The sequence below is a fragment of the Asparagus officinalis genome, chromosome 5, assembly GCF_001876935.1.
Source record: "Asparagus officinalis chromosome 5, Aspof.V1, whole genome shotgun sequence".
Lineage (NCBI taxonomy): Eukaryota > Viridiplantae > Streptophyta > Magnoliopsida > Asparagales > Asparagaceae > Asparagus > Asparagus officinalis.
The window spans coordinates 16,030,777-16,050,224 of record NC_033798.1 but is presented as its reverse complement, the minus strand read 5'-3'; the positions used below and the strand labels follow the sequence as shown (position 1 = coordinate 16,050,224).

At 37.3% G+C, this 19,448-nt stretch overlaps 1 protein-coding gene across 1 annotated transcript; it reads left to right on the top strand.

Annotated features, from left to right (window-relative positions):
- LOC109840967 (TVP38/TMEM64 family membrane protein slr0305-like) lies at positions 705 to 18,923 on the top strand. The gene is made up of 9 exons (XM_020409806.1): positions 705 to 1,147; positions 1,742 to 1,803; positions 4,447 to 4,501; positions 5,925 to 6,023; positions 11,750 to 11,836; positions 12,628 to 12,744; positions 15,100 to 15,192; positions 15,686 to 15,716; positions 18,404 to 18,923. Exons 1-9 carry the CDS (start codon positions 1,052 to 1,054, stop codon positions 18,589 to 18,591), a joined length of 828 nt encoding a protein of 275 aa, XP_020265395.1. The 5' UTR covers positions 705 to 1,051; the 3' UTR covers positions 18,592 to 18,923.

Here is a 19,448-nt window from a genome sequence, read left to right as displayed (position 1 = left end):
GTGTTAGCTGCAAAGTTTAAATTCTTCATAGACTGCTGTTAATTTCTTGATTAATATTTGTTGTTTTAAGTTTTGAAACGCCAGGATGTTTTTTTATAATTTTAAAACTTTTTAGGTTTTTTTACAATACTTCATGTATTATAGTATATTAGTTACGTATAATTTCTTTATCTTAACAAACTAATACCGTAAAGCTATTTTATATTTTTTATTAATATTAATTTTTTAAATTGTTGAGCTATAGATAGTTCATGTAGGATTAGGATATGATATAATTATAATTATAATAAATTAAGATATAAATAAAATATTTAAAATAGTGAAGAATAATATTGATTATGAAAAGATTTTCTCAAACTCGTATTTTTAAAAGGAGAATATGACAAACATGGGGTAATTTTGTACATTTATACAAATTTTGTCTTTTTATCTAGTTCTACTTAACTAATACGATATAATTTTATCATAGATCTAATGTTAATTGACTAACACCATAAAATTTAATCCCTTAAATTATCCTTATCCCAGTTTTCAGTCCCAGCTGACTAAATCCAACGTGACAGAACCATGAAGAAGACATAAATGTTACCAAAATGTCCCAAAAGATGGGCCAAGATTATTGGAGTGGGCCGACCCTGTAATTTACGGGCTTATGCGTTTTTTAGATCATGAGAAGGAAAAAAAAAAGAAAAAAAAGAAGTTGGTGAGGAAATGAAGTGGCAAAAGAAAGCGTGTGAAAAGAGAGGGGGGAGGGAGAGAGTTCCATCAATTTCCCCCTTTTCTAAACTCGATATCTTAGCAATGAAGCAACAGTAAAAGAATCGAATCGATAGAGCGGAATCAGAGCCGAGATCGAGAATCAGAGACGAAGGAGGAGGAGAGGGAGAAGGTTTCAAGATCGTCTCGCCGTCGACTGAAATCTGGAAATCTGGCGGGAAAAATCATAGGGGGATCTGGAAATCTGAGGGCTCGGAAGCAAGGAGGGATCTTGAACGAGGAGGGAGAGGATTCAGAGGAGTGCCGACCTTGGCGCCGGAGGCTGCTGTCATCAATGGCCGTCTCCTGGGCTTCCCTCTTCAGGATCTCCCTCTTCTTGCTCCTCATCGCCGCCATCGTCACCGCTCTCTACACTCTCCCCGTTGAAAAGGTACAAGCTTTTATCATTTGCGATCAATTTCGGTGTGGCGGTGCTGTGAAAGAGGAGAACTTGAGAACCCTAAGGCAGTTAGACAGGCTGTTTTTGATTTTATCTAGGGTTAGGTTTCGAGGGAGACTGTTTCAACTTGTAACATTTTTCTATGCAAAAGTTGATATGAGTACTGTGACCTTGAAAAGGTACGACCTTTCTTCATTTTTGATGATTTATCAGGTTTCTGTGTTAATAGTGTTGTGCGTGAGAACGGTTTAAATCCCTGAGCTTGTGCTTGTGCATGTCTCGCTTAGAAAAGTTCTCTTGCAAGTAAGGGAATTTTTTTGGAGATGATTTGTTATACATAAAGCAGGTGAAAAGATTATGATGTTGTGTATGCTATGCCCTTTTTTGTTAATAAGAGAAATAAAGGAGCAACATATAAAGTCAAACTTGCCATATTTTGGCCTTTAGGAATTCCAAAAGTAGAGATTTTATTTGTGTTTTGATTCTGATAACTTCTGCAACTGTTTGAATTTAGAAAGCTTTGGATTTTTATTAGTTGGTTCTAGTTTTTTCCCCTTACCAAAAAGCTGTTTGTCTTGTCGACAGATATTGAAGGATTTTCTGGAATGGATCAAACTGAATCTTGGACCATGGGGTCCTCTTGTACTGTAAGTATCAACTAAGTTATAACTTTTAATGTATTTTCTGGTTCTATTTTTGTTCCTGGTTCCCATATGTAGTTTTAGTGTCAGAGCACTCTCCACGGACATTGAAGATTCATTAGATATTCCAGCTGTCTGTCTAAAGCAGTCTTAGACTCCTTTGTTATTAATAATTATGCAAAGTGGTTTCTAATGTTGCTTGACGAAAAATAAAACATGTAGAATTGATACTTAAATCCGTTACGTATGTCTGTTTGTCATATTCGTAACCAATGAACTATGTGCTACTTACTATATCTTGTAATTGTATTCTCACTTACACTATAAATCGAATAAATGGTTTTTTATTGGTGCTTATTACATCCAGTAATTGTTCTCACTTACTGTGTACATTGTGTAGATAGTTTTATGTTCTTTTTTGTATACCTTGATGAATAATATTGAAAAAACGAAAAATGGAAATCTACTAACGGCTTATTCATTTTCGCTATACATTACTTCTACTTGGAAACTTGTGAAGTACGTTACTTTATTCCTTAATAGTCTAGCAATTTGTTTCCTCCTCTTAGAATTCTACTTAATAGATCTGATAAACATCCCAATTTTAAGTAAATTCATTGGACTTATACCCTTATATTCTATTAACTTAATTCCTTAAAGTTCATGGATAAAGCTCTTTTAGTAAATAGGCACAACAAAAGGTTGTAAAATAAGTTACTTTAAATAAATAGGTGCATTAAAATATAGTAAAATAAGTTAAAGCTCACTTCAATTGGGTGCTAAAGCTAACTTTGATCATTTATTAGGTTGCCAGTTTGTCTCTTGTCAAGCCCATTGTGTTGGATGTCTATTAAGAAACTTAATATTGGATCTTTTTCAGTGTATTTGGTAAGACACTCTTTATGGGTCTAAATTTGGTTTGTTAATACCTTATGTTTCTTCAATGAGGCATTCCAATTTCACTATTTTTTAAACAATCGGATCAGAAATGTAATCTTTCCATATTTACCATCCTACCAAAGTCAATGTCCAAATATGTTCTAATTTTGAGGCTGGTTGCAACAGTTGAACTTCTGTCTGCAGGCAACTTTCATCTTTCACAGAGCACAAAGCATTTATGAATCTGCTGTAAAACTTTTTTAGGCTCACTAACAATATGAACCTTCACATTAGATTATATCCTCTTAACAGAGGATGCATACCTTTTTTGATAAGGTTCAGTGCATGGTTTTAAATGTCAGCTGACATGTCAGATCAGAGGCTAGAGCGACACGGATATGGCCATTTCAAGTCGGATATCATTTTCGAGGTCCATGTCGGATATGTCGGGGATATTGCGGACATATCGACCAATTTTTAGCCTTGAAAAATCGGAAATGAGCCGTTTTTTTTGAGTTGATAAGTATTGGGGTATGAGTTTAGTACCCAAAATCCAAACATGTTTAATTCTCTTTTTTAGCCTTTTGTTCCCATAGTAAACCGATAGCATATAATACATATTAGGGCAAAGAAAAAAATATTGCTCTTTTTTCCGCAGTGATCTTCTCTCGATTGTCTTCGTCTCTACAAATTAAAATTGCAAATTCATAAAAACGTGATGTAAACAATAAGTTTGAACCGTAGCTTGAAATCAATCCAAAGTCTAACACTTCATGTCAATTTTATGCAAGACACTTTACTTTATGTTAATTTTATGCAAGGCACTTTGAAAGTTCTAGTTTGACAACGTGTATTTTATTTATTTGTTGGCATAATATTCCAATGTTTCCCTTCAAGAAATGGAAAATAACTCGTGTCTTGATGATGAATACTCAACTTAAGTAGGATAAGCTATGACAAGACAAGTATATTCCATCTTAGTGATCAAAATTCCATCCGATATGGCAATCCGATATTCAGTATATGTTCCCTGATATATTCCCGATTTCTGCCATCCGACATGAATTTTTGTTGTCCGACATAAACCCAGCATCCGACATTTAAAACCTTGGTTCAGTGGTTTAATTCCCATCTTAAACTTATAACACCATTTGAACTCAGATGCTTGCTCTGACCAGAATCAGATTCCTTTGGTTATTTCCTTGCAGATAACAACTGGAGGCTTTAGAAACTGTATATATAGTATGAACAAGTTATTCTATATGTTGTAGGACAAGCATCTGTCTCATGTTTTTGAATCTGTACATGCTCACAGGTTATGGAATTATGCACAAACTTGTTATGCCAGCATGGGCACACATGACATGGTCACATATATTCATTGCTCTGAGTGCTTAAACTACAGATTGTCCGCTACAGACTGTTGGGGCATGTGAAGTCCAAGTTTTATAATAACCTTGTATATGATTTGCCTATGATATGACGCTATGAACAATCTAGCGACTGCGATGCTATTGTCGTCATAACCTGACTTTTTCTAAACACGTGGGACAAACTAGTATTTGTTTATGCTGGTGTCTTTTTACTGTACAATCACAAGGACATTTTGCATTTGATGAACTGTTTCATTTTGACGAAATAAATTAGGAGTGAAATCCTTTTAGGGTTTTCATCAACCATATTTGTGAGTTGTTTAGACTACTTCCAAAAACATGCATATTCTAATCTGAAATGTTGATCTCCAGTCTAACAAGCTTATATTTATATCAGGGCACTCTCATACATTCCTTTGACTGTACTGGCAGTTCCAGCTTCAATACTTACAGTAAGCATTTGTTTTTTTGTCATTATTTTCTTTGATTGTTATATAAACCTTCCAACTGACATGATCAACTTTATATATTTATTAAGCTTGTAAAGTGAATTATTATAACTTAGGATGTGATCTTGAGGTGGTTAATATGGTGTATGCTCCTTTCTTCTTGCTTTTGTCAGTTTAGAGATTGTCGAATTCACATAGTACGCAATCTGCGCCAATGTGAAATGTATTGTTACACACCTCATAGACTACATTTAGGCCTCATATTTGGCTGCATTTGTGAAGTGACTTTTTTTTGCCTAGGAAAAAAGGAATATATCAGGGAAAAATATAGTACAAGTGCCGAAAGAATAGCAGATCTAAAAATTTGTATGCAAATAGAATGAGAAATGACCACAGAAAATCACTTGCAGAAAATGAAACAGTACTATAAAATCTGCTCAACTAACAGTTAGGAACCAAAACAATATTTACTAACTTCTCAAATTAATAGTACATATTAACATTATTTAAAGGTGAAAATTACCAAACAAACAGGAATGAGAAATGACTAGATATTGTATGAACCATCATGTAGCAGGACACAGTTCTGAACCATGGATAGTTGCTTTTCCATTTCCTTTTACCTTATCTTTAACCTGAAGGTGGTAACAACTTTGTGCATTCCCAATGATTTTTCTTCTCTCTTCTATTATACGAACTCTATTTTTCAGATATTCTGCTAGAAATTGTCTTGTCTGGATATTGATGCTTCAAAGCTAAAGCTAGCTGAACTTTATACTTTTGGCACTTCTTTTCCCTAATGCACAGATAAGCTTGATGAGCATGGAAAGAAATGATACCAGGTGGCATATAAGAAGTATTTTTTTGAGTTTTTTAATGAGTTTCCTGCAAGCTATTTGCTTTCATTATAGTCTAATTCTCGGGCTTAAATTCAGAGGTTTACTCTGTTACGGTTATAGCTTTGTGTGATATCATGGTTCACAATAAAATGTTGGTAGACTAGTCCTTTAATGATTAGATAGGAGTTTGATCCAGTTCATTTCTTTTCAAAGACTCTAAAGAAAATTACTAAGGCAGTAACTTCTCTTTTGTTTTATGTTGTTGTCTTAATTTCCTATATTCACCACCTTCATGCTTTTGTATCACATGGTATGCAACTGCATGAATTTTCTTTAGAAGCCAGCAGTACTAACTCCAAGGCCATTCCTTGGGTTTAAATTGGTTGTTCTAGTTTTTTTTATTTGTGTGAAATTGTGAATATTCTTTTATTCATTACAAAATGGCTTTTGCTGGTTAGTTTCTACTTTACCACGGAACTCGTGGTTTTCATGTGTTATCAGTCAGTCTTTATGGGTTTTCATTTATCTGGTATACTATCGATCAAATCCATCTTTAAGTTATTTGAAAAATGGTATTGATGTTTCAGCTTGGAGGTGGATATCTCTTTGGGTTGCCTTTGGGTTTTATTGCGGACTCCATTGGAGCTACAATTGGCGCAACAGCTGCTTTCCTGCTTGGCAGAACGGTATAAGTTTACAACTCTCTTCTATTAGACTTTCAACTGCATGTATCAGTAACTCATTTTAAATTAAACAATTTTTGTGTCCTACAAATTTTTGTCTGAAGATTTGAAAAAAGCTTGGTATGATCTCTCCACTGTGAACAGCAAATGTTCTTTTTATGTTATTCAATCAAGCAATTTACTTTATTTGACCTTTGTTCTTTAGAAAAGATGTGTTGATGCAGTTTTTTAATTTGCCATATCTTTGTTTTCATATGATTTTGGTTTAGGGTTGTTTCTTATAGTAAAATTGATGTTGAGTTATTTAGATAGTAATTAGTCAATGTTGTAAGGACCTATTTGTAAGAGTGCCCTTATATAAAAGGGGTATCTATCTATGAGAGAAAACAACTCTAATCTTTCTACATGGTATCAGAGCTTAACCTAGCCGCCTCTCTCTTTTTCTCCAACCTGACGGATCGCTGACGGAGGGGGAGGAGGAGACTAGAGTCGGGGAGAAATCGAGGAGTTGGAGCCTGTTACCTGTTTGCCACGTTGAATCCCGACGAAACACGATCAGGTACCTCGGAGGTTCTTGGCCTCGGCTAGATCCGTAGCGATCTGCATCCTCGACATCCACTCGGAGAGCGGAGTGAAATTAGGGTTCCTAGGGTTCCGGAGGCACTCCTGAAGGCTAGCGCCAGCGACATAGTCGTAGACGAGGTAGATGTGTTCTCCGACGGGGGAAGCGCCGAGGAGCTTGACGAGGCTGCTGTGGTGAGATTTGCAGAGAACGGAGAGGCGAGAGGGGAGGTTCGCAGGATCGCCGACAAAAGCGTGCTGGAAGATGACGACGTCTTGGCCTCGTAAGGAGCAGCGCCCGGTGGAAGAGAGAGAGAGGAAATTAGGAAAACCCTAGGACGGAGATTTTTTGGGCTTTGTTGTGATTCGGGGATTTTGGGGAAGAGAGGGTAACTGTTGCTGATTAGTAATCAGTATTAGAAAAGAAGAAAAAAAAAAAGAAGGAAAAATGGATTTGTAATCTGTATCAGATGATTACATAAAAAAAAAAGGAGAGAGGTTCTTGATTTGTAATAGTTTATTTAGGTTCCCTCGACAAGTCAGTCCTAGAACTGATGAGAGAAGAGCTGATATCTCACTTTGTTGAGATATCTTGCTTCTGGTTCTTGTTTCCTTGGTGAAACATGAATTCTTGTTGATCTATCTATTCTGTTTACTGTCGAAGTGCTGCCGGAATTTTTTTTCGTTGCGCACCATAAGAATACAATTTGGATCGATGACAAACACTGAAAAAAATCCGATGGAGGAGATCATCAAGAAGTTGAACAACCTGAGGGTATTCCAGATCGAGAAGGAGATCAGCGCTATAGTCCAGGGAGAGAGGACTGTACAGGAGTACGCCACAGAGCTGGAGCGCTTGTGGCTCAATCATGATCACTTCTCGCCCTTAGCGAGCTGCAAGGACCCTGAGTGCAAGGAGCGCGAGGCCTCTTTGCAGAAGAAGACCATGTTGTTTCTTCGAGGATTGGCTCCAGCGTATGAGCAGAGGACGACATTGCTACTAACCCAGACGAAGATCCCATCACTGGAGAAGGCAGTCTCGGCCATGATACAGGAGGAGAGTCGTATCAAGCTACGGTCTGGGATAAGTGGACTTACAGGGGAGAAGTCTGCACTGGTGGTATCCAACCCGGATAACACTGGATTCAGAGGGGAGACTAGGCAGTGCTTCAACTGCGGAGAGGTAGGGCATCTGAGACAGATGTGCCCTAAGCCACACAGGAAAAGGAACTGGGGTGAACGTGGTCAGACTGGTGGCTGTGCAGGTCGAGGAGGCAGGGGGCGTGTAAGCCAAGGAGTTGCTCACCTAGCTGTGGCAGATGAATCTCAGACTACTGCTGGGATGACTAGAGCTGAAATAACAGAGCTGGAGGAACTACGTCTGTTCAAGCTTCAGGCTGAGAGGTCGAAGGGCAAGGGACAAGTCACCCAGGATCTAGCTACCACTACATGCTTTGGTAACTTTATTGGTTATGCTCATGCGACCAAAGGTACACAGGTTCAGGCACTTACATCCACTAAAACTCATGTTGATTGGATCATAGACTCAGGTGCGTCTAGGCATGTCACAGGAACATCTAGTGAGTTTGCATTATATTATCCGAGTAAACATATGCATCCTCCACTAAAACTCATGTTGATTGGATCATAGACTCAGGTGCGTCTAGGCATGTCACAGGAACATCTAGTGAGTTTGCATTATATTATCCGAGTAAACATATGCATCCTGAGACAGTTCAGACTGCTGATGGGACATCCCAACCCATCAGGGGTACTGGCTCGGTCCATTGCACTTCATCTGTTACCTTGTCATCTGTATTGCATGTTCCTTCGTTTCCAGTTAACTTACTCTCAGTTAGCTCTCTCATTGACCAATTAAATTGCACCGTGTTATTTGATCGAGATTTGTGTGTCTTTCAAGAGAAGGAAACAGGGAGGAGGATTGGGACTGGCATCAGACGTGATGGTCTTTGGTATTTAGACAGGGAGACTGCAGTGATTGCTGCTGCTGTTAGCGGAGGGCCAGAGGCAGAAGCAATGCTTCAACATTGTCGGTTAGGGCATTTATCTTTTGAGAGTTTAAATAGATTAGAACCCGAGTTAATGAAGAAAGTGGATAGAAAAGAGTTATTTTGTAATGCCTGTGAACTTGGAAAACATACTCGTTCTACTTATAGAATGATTGGTCTTCGAAGTTGTGAACCATTCGCACTTGTCCATTCTGATGTTTGGGGACCATGTCCTACTACCTCTATCAGTGGTTTTAGATGGTTTGTTACTTTCATTGATTGTTATTCACGTATGACCTGGATATACATGATGAAGCAGAAATCAGAGGTTTAGCATCTACTGGAAGTGGCACGCTCATTGATGTTGACAATGAATGTGCCTAAGTTTTTATGGAGTGAGGCTGTCATGACGGCAGCTTATTTGATCAATAGGATGCCATCAAGAGTATTAGGGATGAAGACACCATGTGAGATGCTTTTGGGCTCGAATGTTTTTGTTGTTCCACCAAGAGTGTTTGGATGCACATGTTATGTGAGAGATCACAGATTGATGGTGGGTAAACTGGATCCGCAAGCAGTTAAATGTATCTTTGTTGGCTACTCATCAAGACAAAAAGGATACAAGTGTTGGTGTCCCACTGAGAAAAGATTGTTTGTCAGTATGGATGTGATTTTTCGGGAGTTTGAACCTTTTTATGGGGAGAAGACGGAGTTGAGTTCCTTGTTTGGAGATGACTCGACTAATGCTAGTAGAGAGGGGGAGAATGAGAATGAGAATGATGTCGTGGTTGGGATGATTCCATGTCCTCTTGAGCGACCGAGCAGTGATGGTACATCGCCGAGTAGTGATGGCGACTCAGGAGGTGACAGTCAAGGTCAGGGGGAGCTGAGAGTATACACGAGGAGACAGAAACAGCAACATGAGCCGTCTCATGTGCCTATGCCAGTGCCCACAAATGTTGATGTCCCAAGTCCCTCCTCTCCAGTGACTTCTCCACCTGAATCAATAGGTAACGAGTTCTTCCCTGATACTTCTAATACTCCCGTCTTACCCCGTAGAACCTCCAGAGTCAATGCTGGAAAACCTCCAGCTAAGTTTGGTAGTTGGGATACTGACATTACGAATTACATTTCATATGCATCCATTCCACCTGCATATAAGTCATTCATTGCATCATTGCATTCAGTGCCTGTACCTAACAACTGGCAGGTCGCTAAGCAAGACCCTAGATGGTTAAGTGCCATGCAAGAGGAACTTCGGGCTTTGAAGAAGAATGATACTTGGGAGCTGGTACCTCTGCCAGCTGGGAAGCGTGCTGTTGGATGTAAGTGGGTGTATACGGTTAAGCAAACTCCAGAGGGCAAGATCGACAGATACAAAGCCAGATTGGTTGCTAAAGGCTATAGTCAAACGTATGGCATTGACTATGACGAGACATTTGCTCCAGTAGCAAAGATGAGCATTGTTAGAATGTTGGTATCATGTGCTGCCAACTTCAATTGGCCACTACATCAGCTAGATGTCAAGAATGCCTTTTTATATGGAGATCTCCAGGAGGAGGTGTATATGGAGATTCCACCAGGCTTCGCTACTTCTCAAGTAGATGGGAAGGTGTGCAAGTTGAAGAAGTCTTTGTATGGGTTAAAACAGTCTCCAAGAGCATGGTTTGACAGATTCAGGTTGGCAGTCTGTGGTATGGGGTACAAGCAGTGCAATGGAGATCATACTGTGTTTTACAGGCACTCCAAAACTCGTATCACTATTCTGGCAGTCTATGTTGATGATATTGTAATCACTGGAGATGATGTTGAAGAAATCCTACGGTTGAAGAAGAAATTGGGAGAGGAATTTGAAGTTAAAGATCTGGGGCAGTTGAAATACTTTCTCGGAATTGAAATTGCAAGGTCGCGAAAGGGTATAGTGCTTTCTCAGCGGAAGTATGCTCTGGATCTTCTCTCAGAGACAGGAATGTTGGGGTGCAGAGTTGCATCTACTCCTATCGAGCAGAATCATAAGATGTGTGCTGAAGGTGGTGACCCAGTGAGTAAAGAGCAATATCAAAGATTAGTTGGAAGACTTATATATTTATGCCATACGAGACCTGATATTACTCATGCCGTAAGTGTGGTGAGTAGATATATGCATGATCCCAGAGAACAACATATGGAGGCAGTTCGTAGAATTCTTAGATATATTAAGGGAAGCCCAGGAAAGGGGTTGTGGTTCAGAAGTTCTGGACATCTGAGAATTGAAGGCTACTGTGATGCTGATTGGGCGGGTTGTATGGATGATCGTAGGTCCACTACAGGCTACTGTGTATTTGTTGGAGGCAATCTCGTATCTTGGCGTAGCAAGAAGCAAGATGTGGTGGCTAGGTCTACAGCTGAGGCAGAGTACAGGGCTATGGCAGTTGGTCTGTGCGAGTTGATGTGGGTCAAAAACATATTATCTGAGCTGCGCTTGTTTAGAAGAGACTCCTTACAACTTTGGTGCGACAACAAATCGGCGATTAATATTGCAAACAATCCAGTTCAGCATGATCGCACCAAACATGTGGAGATCGATCGGTTCTTTATCAAGGAGCAACTGAATAGAGGAGCTCTGACTTTGAGCTAAGTGAAATCAGAAGAGCAGTTAGCTGATTGTTTAACAAAAGGATTAGGTTCTAGAGAGTATGATATCTTTTGTAACAAGATGGGGATGATTGATATCTATCGCCCATCTTGAGGGGGAGTGTTGAGTTATTTAGATAGTAATTAGTCAATGTTGTAAGGACCTATTTGTAAGAGTGCCCTTATATAAAAGGGGTATCTATCTATGAGAGAAAACAACTCTAATCTTTCTACAATTGACATCAAATTGGATGTCTTAATTTTTTACGGCATCTAATATAATCCTTTATGCTCAAGAACTTAACTTACCATATAGCTATTTGTAGGCTTTTCTGAGTTTCTTTATATGGCATAATAGTTCCGCTGGACCTTTTGCAAGCAGGACTAGTAATATTAGTGTAGTTGCGCAGAGCTTAGGATATTAGCTCAAGAAGTATTGAGGATATGCTTTTTATATTTAAGGGTCTTTCCGCCTAAGGTTTCATTTTGATCTTTCGTTGTCTAAATATTTACTTTAAGTAAAGAGTTTTTTTTATCTTTCTGCAGATTGGAAGGCCATATGTTATTTCTAAGCTGAAGGATTATCCAAAATTCCAAGCTGTTGCTATTGCAATACAGAGATCTGGCTTCAAGGTTCAGGACTAATTTTTAATTTTCTATGCATAATCCTTTTTTCTATCTCTAGATATTCAAGAATGGGAAAATTTTCCTATGCATTTAACTTGTTCCAATCACTATAGTGGGGATAGGAGGAGAGATGTACAATGCCTGTTTGTTTCCACTTTATTTGTTTACTGGGCAAGGGACATAAACGGCATGGTTTTGGGTTATTAATATCCACAAATTTTGGTGATTTTAATATGCACATGTAGTCTATGAATAAATTTACACTCGTATGTAAAGATAGAGTTCTAAAAACTTAAGTATAGAATTATTTCCTTTAGAACATTCTAAATCCCCATTATTTGGAGCCTCGTTGGTAATCACTGAGGGGTAAGTCAACATTGACATCAATGCAATAGAGTAATAGATCATGCATGTCAGCCTTAAACTTCAAGTTTGAAGCTATGACACATGTCCATAGACTTGCAACAAACTTTTATATTTACATGGATGTATACTGTAAGAATTTGTGGCAGTAAGCAGAAGCTTGTTGTCTGCTCCTATAGCATACATGGTCAACAACTTGGTTTCTTAGGGTCTCGGTGCATCAGAACAACTATCTAATTGAAGCTAGTGTCTCAATTGTTATCCAGAGATGCTGAAATAATTTAATTCTGTTGCATACACATGGACATGCACATTGACCCTGTAACTTTTCTTATTATTTGTGTGCAATATTCTCTAATATCTCTATTTTTATTTTCTTGTAGTCTACCTGGGGGCATAGTTTAAATAATAATATTCTGTCCTCCTTTCTGCAGATTGTGTTGCTTCTCAGGCTTGTACCACTACTTCCTTTTAACATGCTAAATTACCTTCTGTCAGTTACTCCTGTTGGCATTGGTGAATACATGCTCGCATCTTGGCTGGGAATGATGGTATGCTGGAAGACTTAGTTACAGTTTTGGTTTGTTGTTTAGCATCTGCTTGGACATGCATACCTATATTGCCAGACACAAACAAACACTCTCTCTCTCTCTCTCTCTCTCTCTCTCTCTCTCTCTCTCTATCGCCAAACTAGCAGAAATGAATTTTTAATCATTAAGCTCACAAATATGTGCTATATCTATTCTTTCTAAGGAAATACTGTTAAATTTGATACAGGGGATATCCTGTAGATCCATCTGTTATTATAAGCAACTTCCCATATTTTCCTTAGATTAAGAAGCCTATCATATGTCTTATCTTGGTTTACATTCAAATATGATCTTTCTAGAAAATCATATTAGCATGTTCTTTGACTCTGAGGCCTTTGATATTCCTCGCAAATACTGATTTAGTAGAATGTATAAGCCAACTTTTGGCGCTAATCAGCAAAGAAAGATGTGTCTTGTGAATATTTATCGTTCCTGTTTATTTAGTTTCATGATAGATCTGTTCCCCGCTCTTTTTTTCTGTTTGTTTTTGTGGCCGTTGAAATTTGCATGTGTGACTATGCATCATTATGCGGATGTATACTGCAACATCCAAATGTCTCTTCTGCTTGCTTGTTTATGTACGTGAGCAAGCATGGATGTGGATTTATGTATGCATATCTTGAATGGGTGAGTCTGCACGTGATGGGAGGCAGGTACTTGCAATGTGAATCGAGTAATGAACACTGCCTAAATAACTGTTTTTTAGTTTGAATTCTATCTAGTATGTAAATGTGAATAGGGTTCTGTCTTGCTGATCGTTAACACATTCAGGATTCTTCAGTTAACCATATTTAACCAGCATAGTATCTCTTGCCATTTTCTTTGAACCTAAGGATGCTGAACCTCCTAAATTTAAATCTCAATGTCTAATGCTTTAATATATTAACTGCTTTAACTGTATCTGCTGCATGATCCTCTCACCATTAGAATAGTCCTTATAATTGCAAATGCATGTAAAACATTTATGAGTGTTGTAATGTCCAAAAGCTTTATAGCAAGGTTCTACTGCTAGGCGATCTAAGTGGAAAATCAACCTTCTAGTAGCTGCGTAAGCAACTTAAGTGTTTTCCCTTTCTATTTTTAAAAGTATAATCAGGAAATGGTATACCAAAGTAGGAATGAAAATCAGAAAGATTAGGAAAAACTACAGAAATTGGAGTAATTTCTCAATACAGTCTAATGACTATATACTGTCTAAGGAGAAGAAAACGATATGAGACTGCAGCAGCAGCAGAGAAGAGACTGAGGAAAAGAAGAGGATAAAAGGAATATTGAGTCTCAAAGACCTTTAAGTGTTAACTAACGGGTTGCACTTGTTTTTTCTGGGTTCAACAGATTTATATTGGTAAACCAGAAACGACGGGCCCATTTAATCAGATTTTAGCCACCTGGGATCCTTTGTAGGCCCCAGTTAGGACCTACTCAGGCCTTTTGCCATCACCTAGGTGGCCACCTAGGCCATTTTCTTTGCCAGATGCCTTGCCATTTTGTTTCAATTTGTTACTTCTGTCGATTCTAATAATTATTTTAGGGCGGAGTCCCTCTATACCTTGTTTATTTGAAGCTCTTGGTAGTCAGCATGACCTGTAATGAAGGAACTACCTTCTGCTGCTCCTTTCCCTTACCTTATCTCCATAAACGCACGCTTTGCAAATTCAAAATTTCAGAGATTTATATACAGAGTGATATATGATTAATTTGTTTCTCTCTAGGATATCAAGTTGTTTAACATTATGGATTATTTTCCATAATAGTATCAATTACATTTGTTTTGTTATCGTATGGTCAGTGTTTAGCTTGTTATTTATGTGTTTGTTATTTTGTTCATGGATTGGTTGTTATCATACCATCAATTTTGTCTCTCCTAAATTGATGGCTTTCCTGTTCCCTTTTGTTAATGGACCTACTTATGTCCAGTACGTGAATTTGACTTTTCTTTCATCCTTTGAGGCATTGAGTTAAATGTAGCCTTATCTATGTATTAGTTTTTAATTTCAATCTCAAACATACACTACTTAAATTTTGTCATTCAGTTTTCTTTATTTGATGATAACTTCCTGGCTTTATACTCTTTGAGTGATCTGAGGTGCGGTGCTATGGCTCAGTTCAAGAGAACAATACTTCAACTTAACATGCTTGTTTATTATCAAACGATTTTAGCAATTTGGCCCTTACCATGAGTTAAACATTTTCGAGTGGATTGGCTTCATCAGTTCTCACGATTTTATTGTCATGAAGCCATCTCCATATTGGTTGTAACATTTTGATGTTCATATAAATATAAAATTGATTAAGGTGCTTTACTTTGCGTGACAGCCAATTACTCTTGCACTAGTATATGTTGGAACAACTCTTAAGGATCTTTCTGATGTGACCCATGGTTGGAGTGAGGTCTCGACTTCTCGTTGGGTAAGCATTGACAAACTTCCACTGCAAATATTTATTCATGTTATTGATGAAAAATTTCTACCCTTTTGTGGTTTTACTCGTCAACGTTAATTTATTAGTAAAAACTAAAAAGCATAAGTATTTCTCTCAGAAGTATATTCAAATGAGCAAGCAAGATTGTCTCTCATTTCTCTGCCGCTTGAAATTTTTTTTTTAAATGGACAATAAACTCTTTGTGCGGAAATTTTCTCCAGAAATGTTGCATGGAAAGTTTTAAGAGTTTCTTTAAACTTATGTGTTGCTTTTTAGGTTCGACTTTTAAGCAAGATTTTTTTTGTTTGTATATACCAAAAAGTAACGCCTTCCTGATGTTTTTAACTTTTCTTGGGGAATACATTTTATGCTTGAAGCTCTTTTCTAAATTGTGATCTGTATTTGGATTACACAAGTACCAAAATTCAGCTCTTTCCATTGAACTGTCTACTGATATTTATTTTGTCTATTGTTGATGCAGGTATTTATTATATCGGGATTTGTTGTATCTGGTAAGTGAATTTATATGTAGCTTTAGCATTATCACCTTGTTTTTTTTATAATCTTGGTTAAAGTAAAATTCATAAGTTACACTGTTTAAGTTCAAGAAAAATGGAAACCTAACCATGACTCAAAAGAGTTTGTTCCAGGACAAGGAAAAAAAACGTGTTAAAGAGAAATGTGTTGTTGCCATCTAAACCTTTTCCCGTGAAGTTGGGTCGGCCATGCGCATGACTCAAGGTCGAGAAAGCTTCCAAAAAGTATTGACCAAGTTTATTACTTTCTTTCAATTTGACATTGTTGAAATAAAAGAAACAGAGTGAATTTCTATATTCTCAATGATTCATAAGGAAAGGTTAATACCCCATACTTATACATCTTATATAATCTCTATTAAAGGAAAACTATAATAAGAAAAGGAAACATATAATAAGAAAGTTCTAAATATAAAGCTACTATAATTAACTAATACATTAAATCTATCCACTTTTATTAAAGGTTACAAATAATATGATATCTTCCAATACTTCCTCTCAAGCTGGAGTTTATGGATTAGTGAAGCTTAGCTTGTCCCAAAAAGAGTTGAATAATTTGCCTGTCGTGGTATCCCGGTCATTATCAACATAAAAATAAGATTGAAATGAACCTGAACACATCAATAATCGACGACATGGTAATAGAGGTGAAAATAATGCCTAGAAAAAAGTCTTTGCAAGTGATGTGAAGATAAAATATGCTTAACGAGCAACAAAGGGTAAAGAAGCTAAACGAAGCGACATTGAGAAAAAAAATGCTTTTCAAAAGAGGTAAAAGACCATGCTATGCGACGGCACAAAAGTTGATGTTTGTTGAAGATTATGTCAAAATCTAAAGAAAACAAAGTCTGTTCAAGAGTACTGCCGAGATTTGAGGAAGCCGAATAGGCACAGAAAGTTGACAAAGACAAGTCGATTGATCAATATAAGCTGCTAGACTAATGCCGAAAATTAAAAAAGGCGAGGTTAATCCAATGAGTTAATGAAATGACATATCCGTGATGTTAAAGCCAAAAGTGAGTAGAAGCCGCGGAAGAAAGTGAAAGTTGAGGAAATTGAAGTGGTGCTCAACGAAGATGAGTAGCCCATAGTGAGAGAAATTATATGACCAAAAGAAAAATAAAAAATAACTCGAGACCAAAAAACAAAAGTTGGACCGAGGGAATCAAGTGGAGAGGTAGGTTGCTCTGATTACCTCTCTATAATTCTATTTGTTAATAGAGCTTGTTATAAGTTGCATAGAATAGAACCAAGCACCAATAGAAAAGCAAACACCAAATATAAAAATCAAGCAGCAAGAAGACAAAAATGTTCACCAAGCAAACCAATCATGTAGAACTTAACATTAGCCAAATATAAAACTATGTACTCGAACAAACCAAGCAACAGAACCAAGATTAAAGGTGATCGGAAATTGTTCTCTTTGGTGCATTGGTGCAGCAATTTAATTTGCATGTGAGACACCAATGGTAATAGATCACGCTGGTTGGGTCAAACTTCGGGCGGAGAGATTCCGCAAGATAGAAGCTGAAGGCTCTCATAAGATAAAAAAACAAAATCATCGATAGTGTCGAAGTTGCGAAGGTTGAGACCGAATTCGAAACTGGAAGTAAAGTTGAAGCCGAAAATATGGTCGAAGCTGTCAAAATTGAAGATGAAAAAGTAACTGTCAATGGTGTAGAAGCCGCCGAGGGGAAGCAAAAGATGATTTTGTGGCAAACCCTCTCGGGGGCCTGGATATTAAGAAAGATGAAATATTCCTAGATTCGGCAACTTGCTTTGATACCATGTTGAAATAAAAGAAAAAGGGATTTTCTATGTTCTCATTGATTCATAAAGAAGAGGCGAATTCCTCATACTTTACATCTTGTAGAATCTCTATCAAAGGAAACCTCTAATAAAAAAAACATACAATAGAGGAAAGTCCTAAGTAGAGAAAGATACTATATTTAACTAATATATTGAATCTAGCTACTTTTATTGAAGGCTACAAATAATATGAGATCTTCCAATAGACGTCAACCCAAACCTTCTATGGATCATGACAACATCTATATCCAAGTTGATAATGTTCAAAAGAGATCATATCTTAGGCTGGTAGGCATAGATATCATTTCTTTGGTTCATCCAAATAAGGAGGAGTAAACTAGCAAATTCCCCTAGAGCGTGAAATGTCTAGGTGATGGAGGTAAACCATATGACTTGACAGTCGCTCAAAGTAGCCAGATGATAACTTATTTCTTTTTTCAATTTTATGTGTATATTGAAAGTGAGCTTTTGCAATGATATTTAAGTATGACTGATGGCCAAATGTGTAGAGATAGATTGAATCTCTCTTGTTAAATAATTCTTCACATGATATTATAGGACTAACGGTTCCTGGGGACTGTAAAAGTGTTAGTGCATCATGGCAAAACTCTGAATGGGAATTGGCAAAGTACTCTGCGAATAATTGATAGATTACATGGTAACAAGTGTAAATTTTTTAAGTTGTGACCATCCCAATTATAATCAATTACTGTCTTGGCAGATAAGGACTTCCCAACTCAGAGATACTTATTTTACACGTTTGTGTTTCGTTGAAGGGTCATTCTTAAATATTTGCTTGAACTTTCTGCATTACATTTTGAAGTTTAATCTGAGACCATTTTCTTCGAATTCAGCAATTCTTATGGTGTGTATTACAAAAGTAGCCAAGTCATCACTAGAGAAGGCATTGGCTGAGAACCCAGAGGGGATGGAGAGCATACTAGTTGAACCTCAATTACCTATCGTCTCTAGTCCTCGCTCAGACCTACGCCAGCCTCTTGTTATCAAGATCGATCCTCCAAGCGATGACCATGAAAAGTGATGAAAATCTTTTTTTTTTAATGTAAATTCTTCTCCAAATCTCGTTCTTTTTACATATAAGTGCTAATGCACATCCATTAGTTAGAGCTTCTCTTTGAGGCAGCATATATGCGTGCTGGCTGGCCTCATGCCCGGAGAAGATAGGCTTTCTGTTTTATTTTTCCCTATTTGTTTCTGTAAACAGGGTATCAGATACATGCACTAGCAATTGTTTAGATGGAGGTAATGATGTTTGGTTCTGAAATGTACTTTGTATTCTTGATCATACTCGGGTTTGCATCCAAATCCTACACTTCTAATTGATCTTGATGTTTGTATGGGGATCTTGCTCAACGGGTGAGTGAAATAATTCAGATGAGGTATCTACAGTCAAATATTAAACTGACAACTAGCTGAGTATCTTGCGAATAGTTTCTACTTTTATAAACAAGCTAAACAAATCCTTAAGTGCATGTATTTTCAGGGGTTAAATAACCAGATAGGTACGTTGAGCAGGACCATATTTCCAATATGTATTTTTTATTTCAATTGCGATATTATGGCATTAACATCGACATGTGATGTTCAATTTGGAAATATTTTATATGGAAAAAATAACCAAATTGATATATGTAGTAGTAGAAAAAGATAACGAGATTGATATTAATACCACAATGTCGCAAGTGAAAGATATTAATACCACAATGTTCCAAGTGAAAGGGAATTTTTTTTTTTTTTTTGGATTTAGCGTTCTACTAAAATGCCAATTTTGGTAAACATTTCAACAGCTCCAGAAGAGGAAACCAAATTATTGAATGCAAACGATTCTTGGTATTTTACCATGATGAACCAGTATTTCCCTCCTCAATGCATAGATAA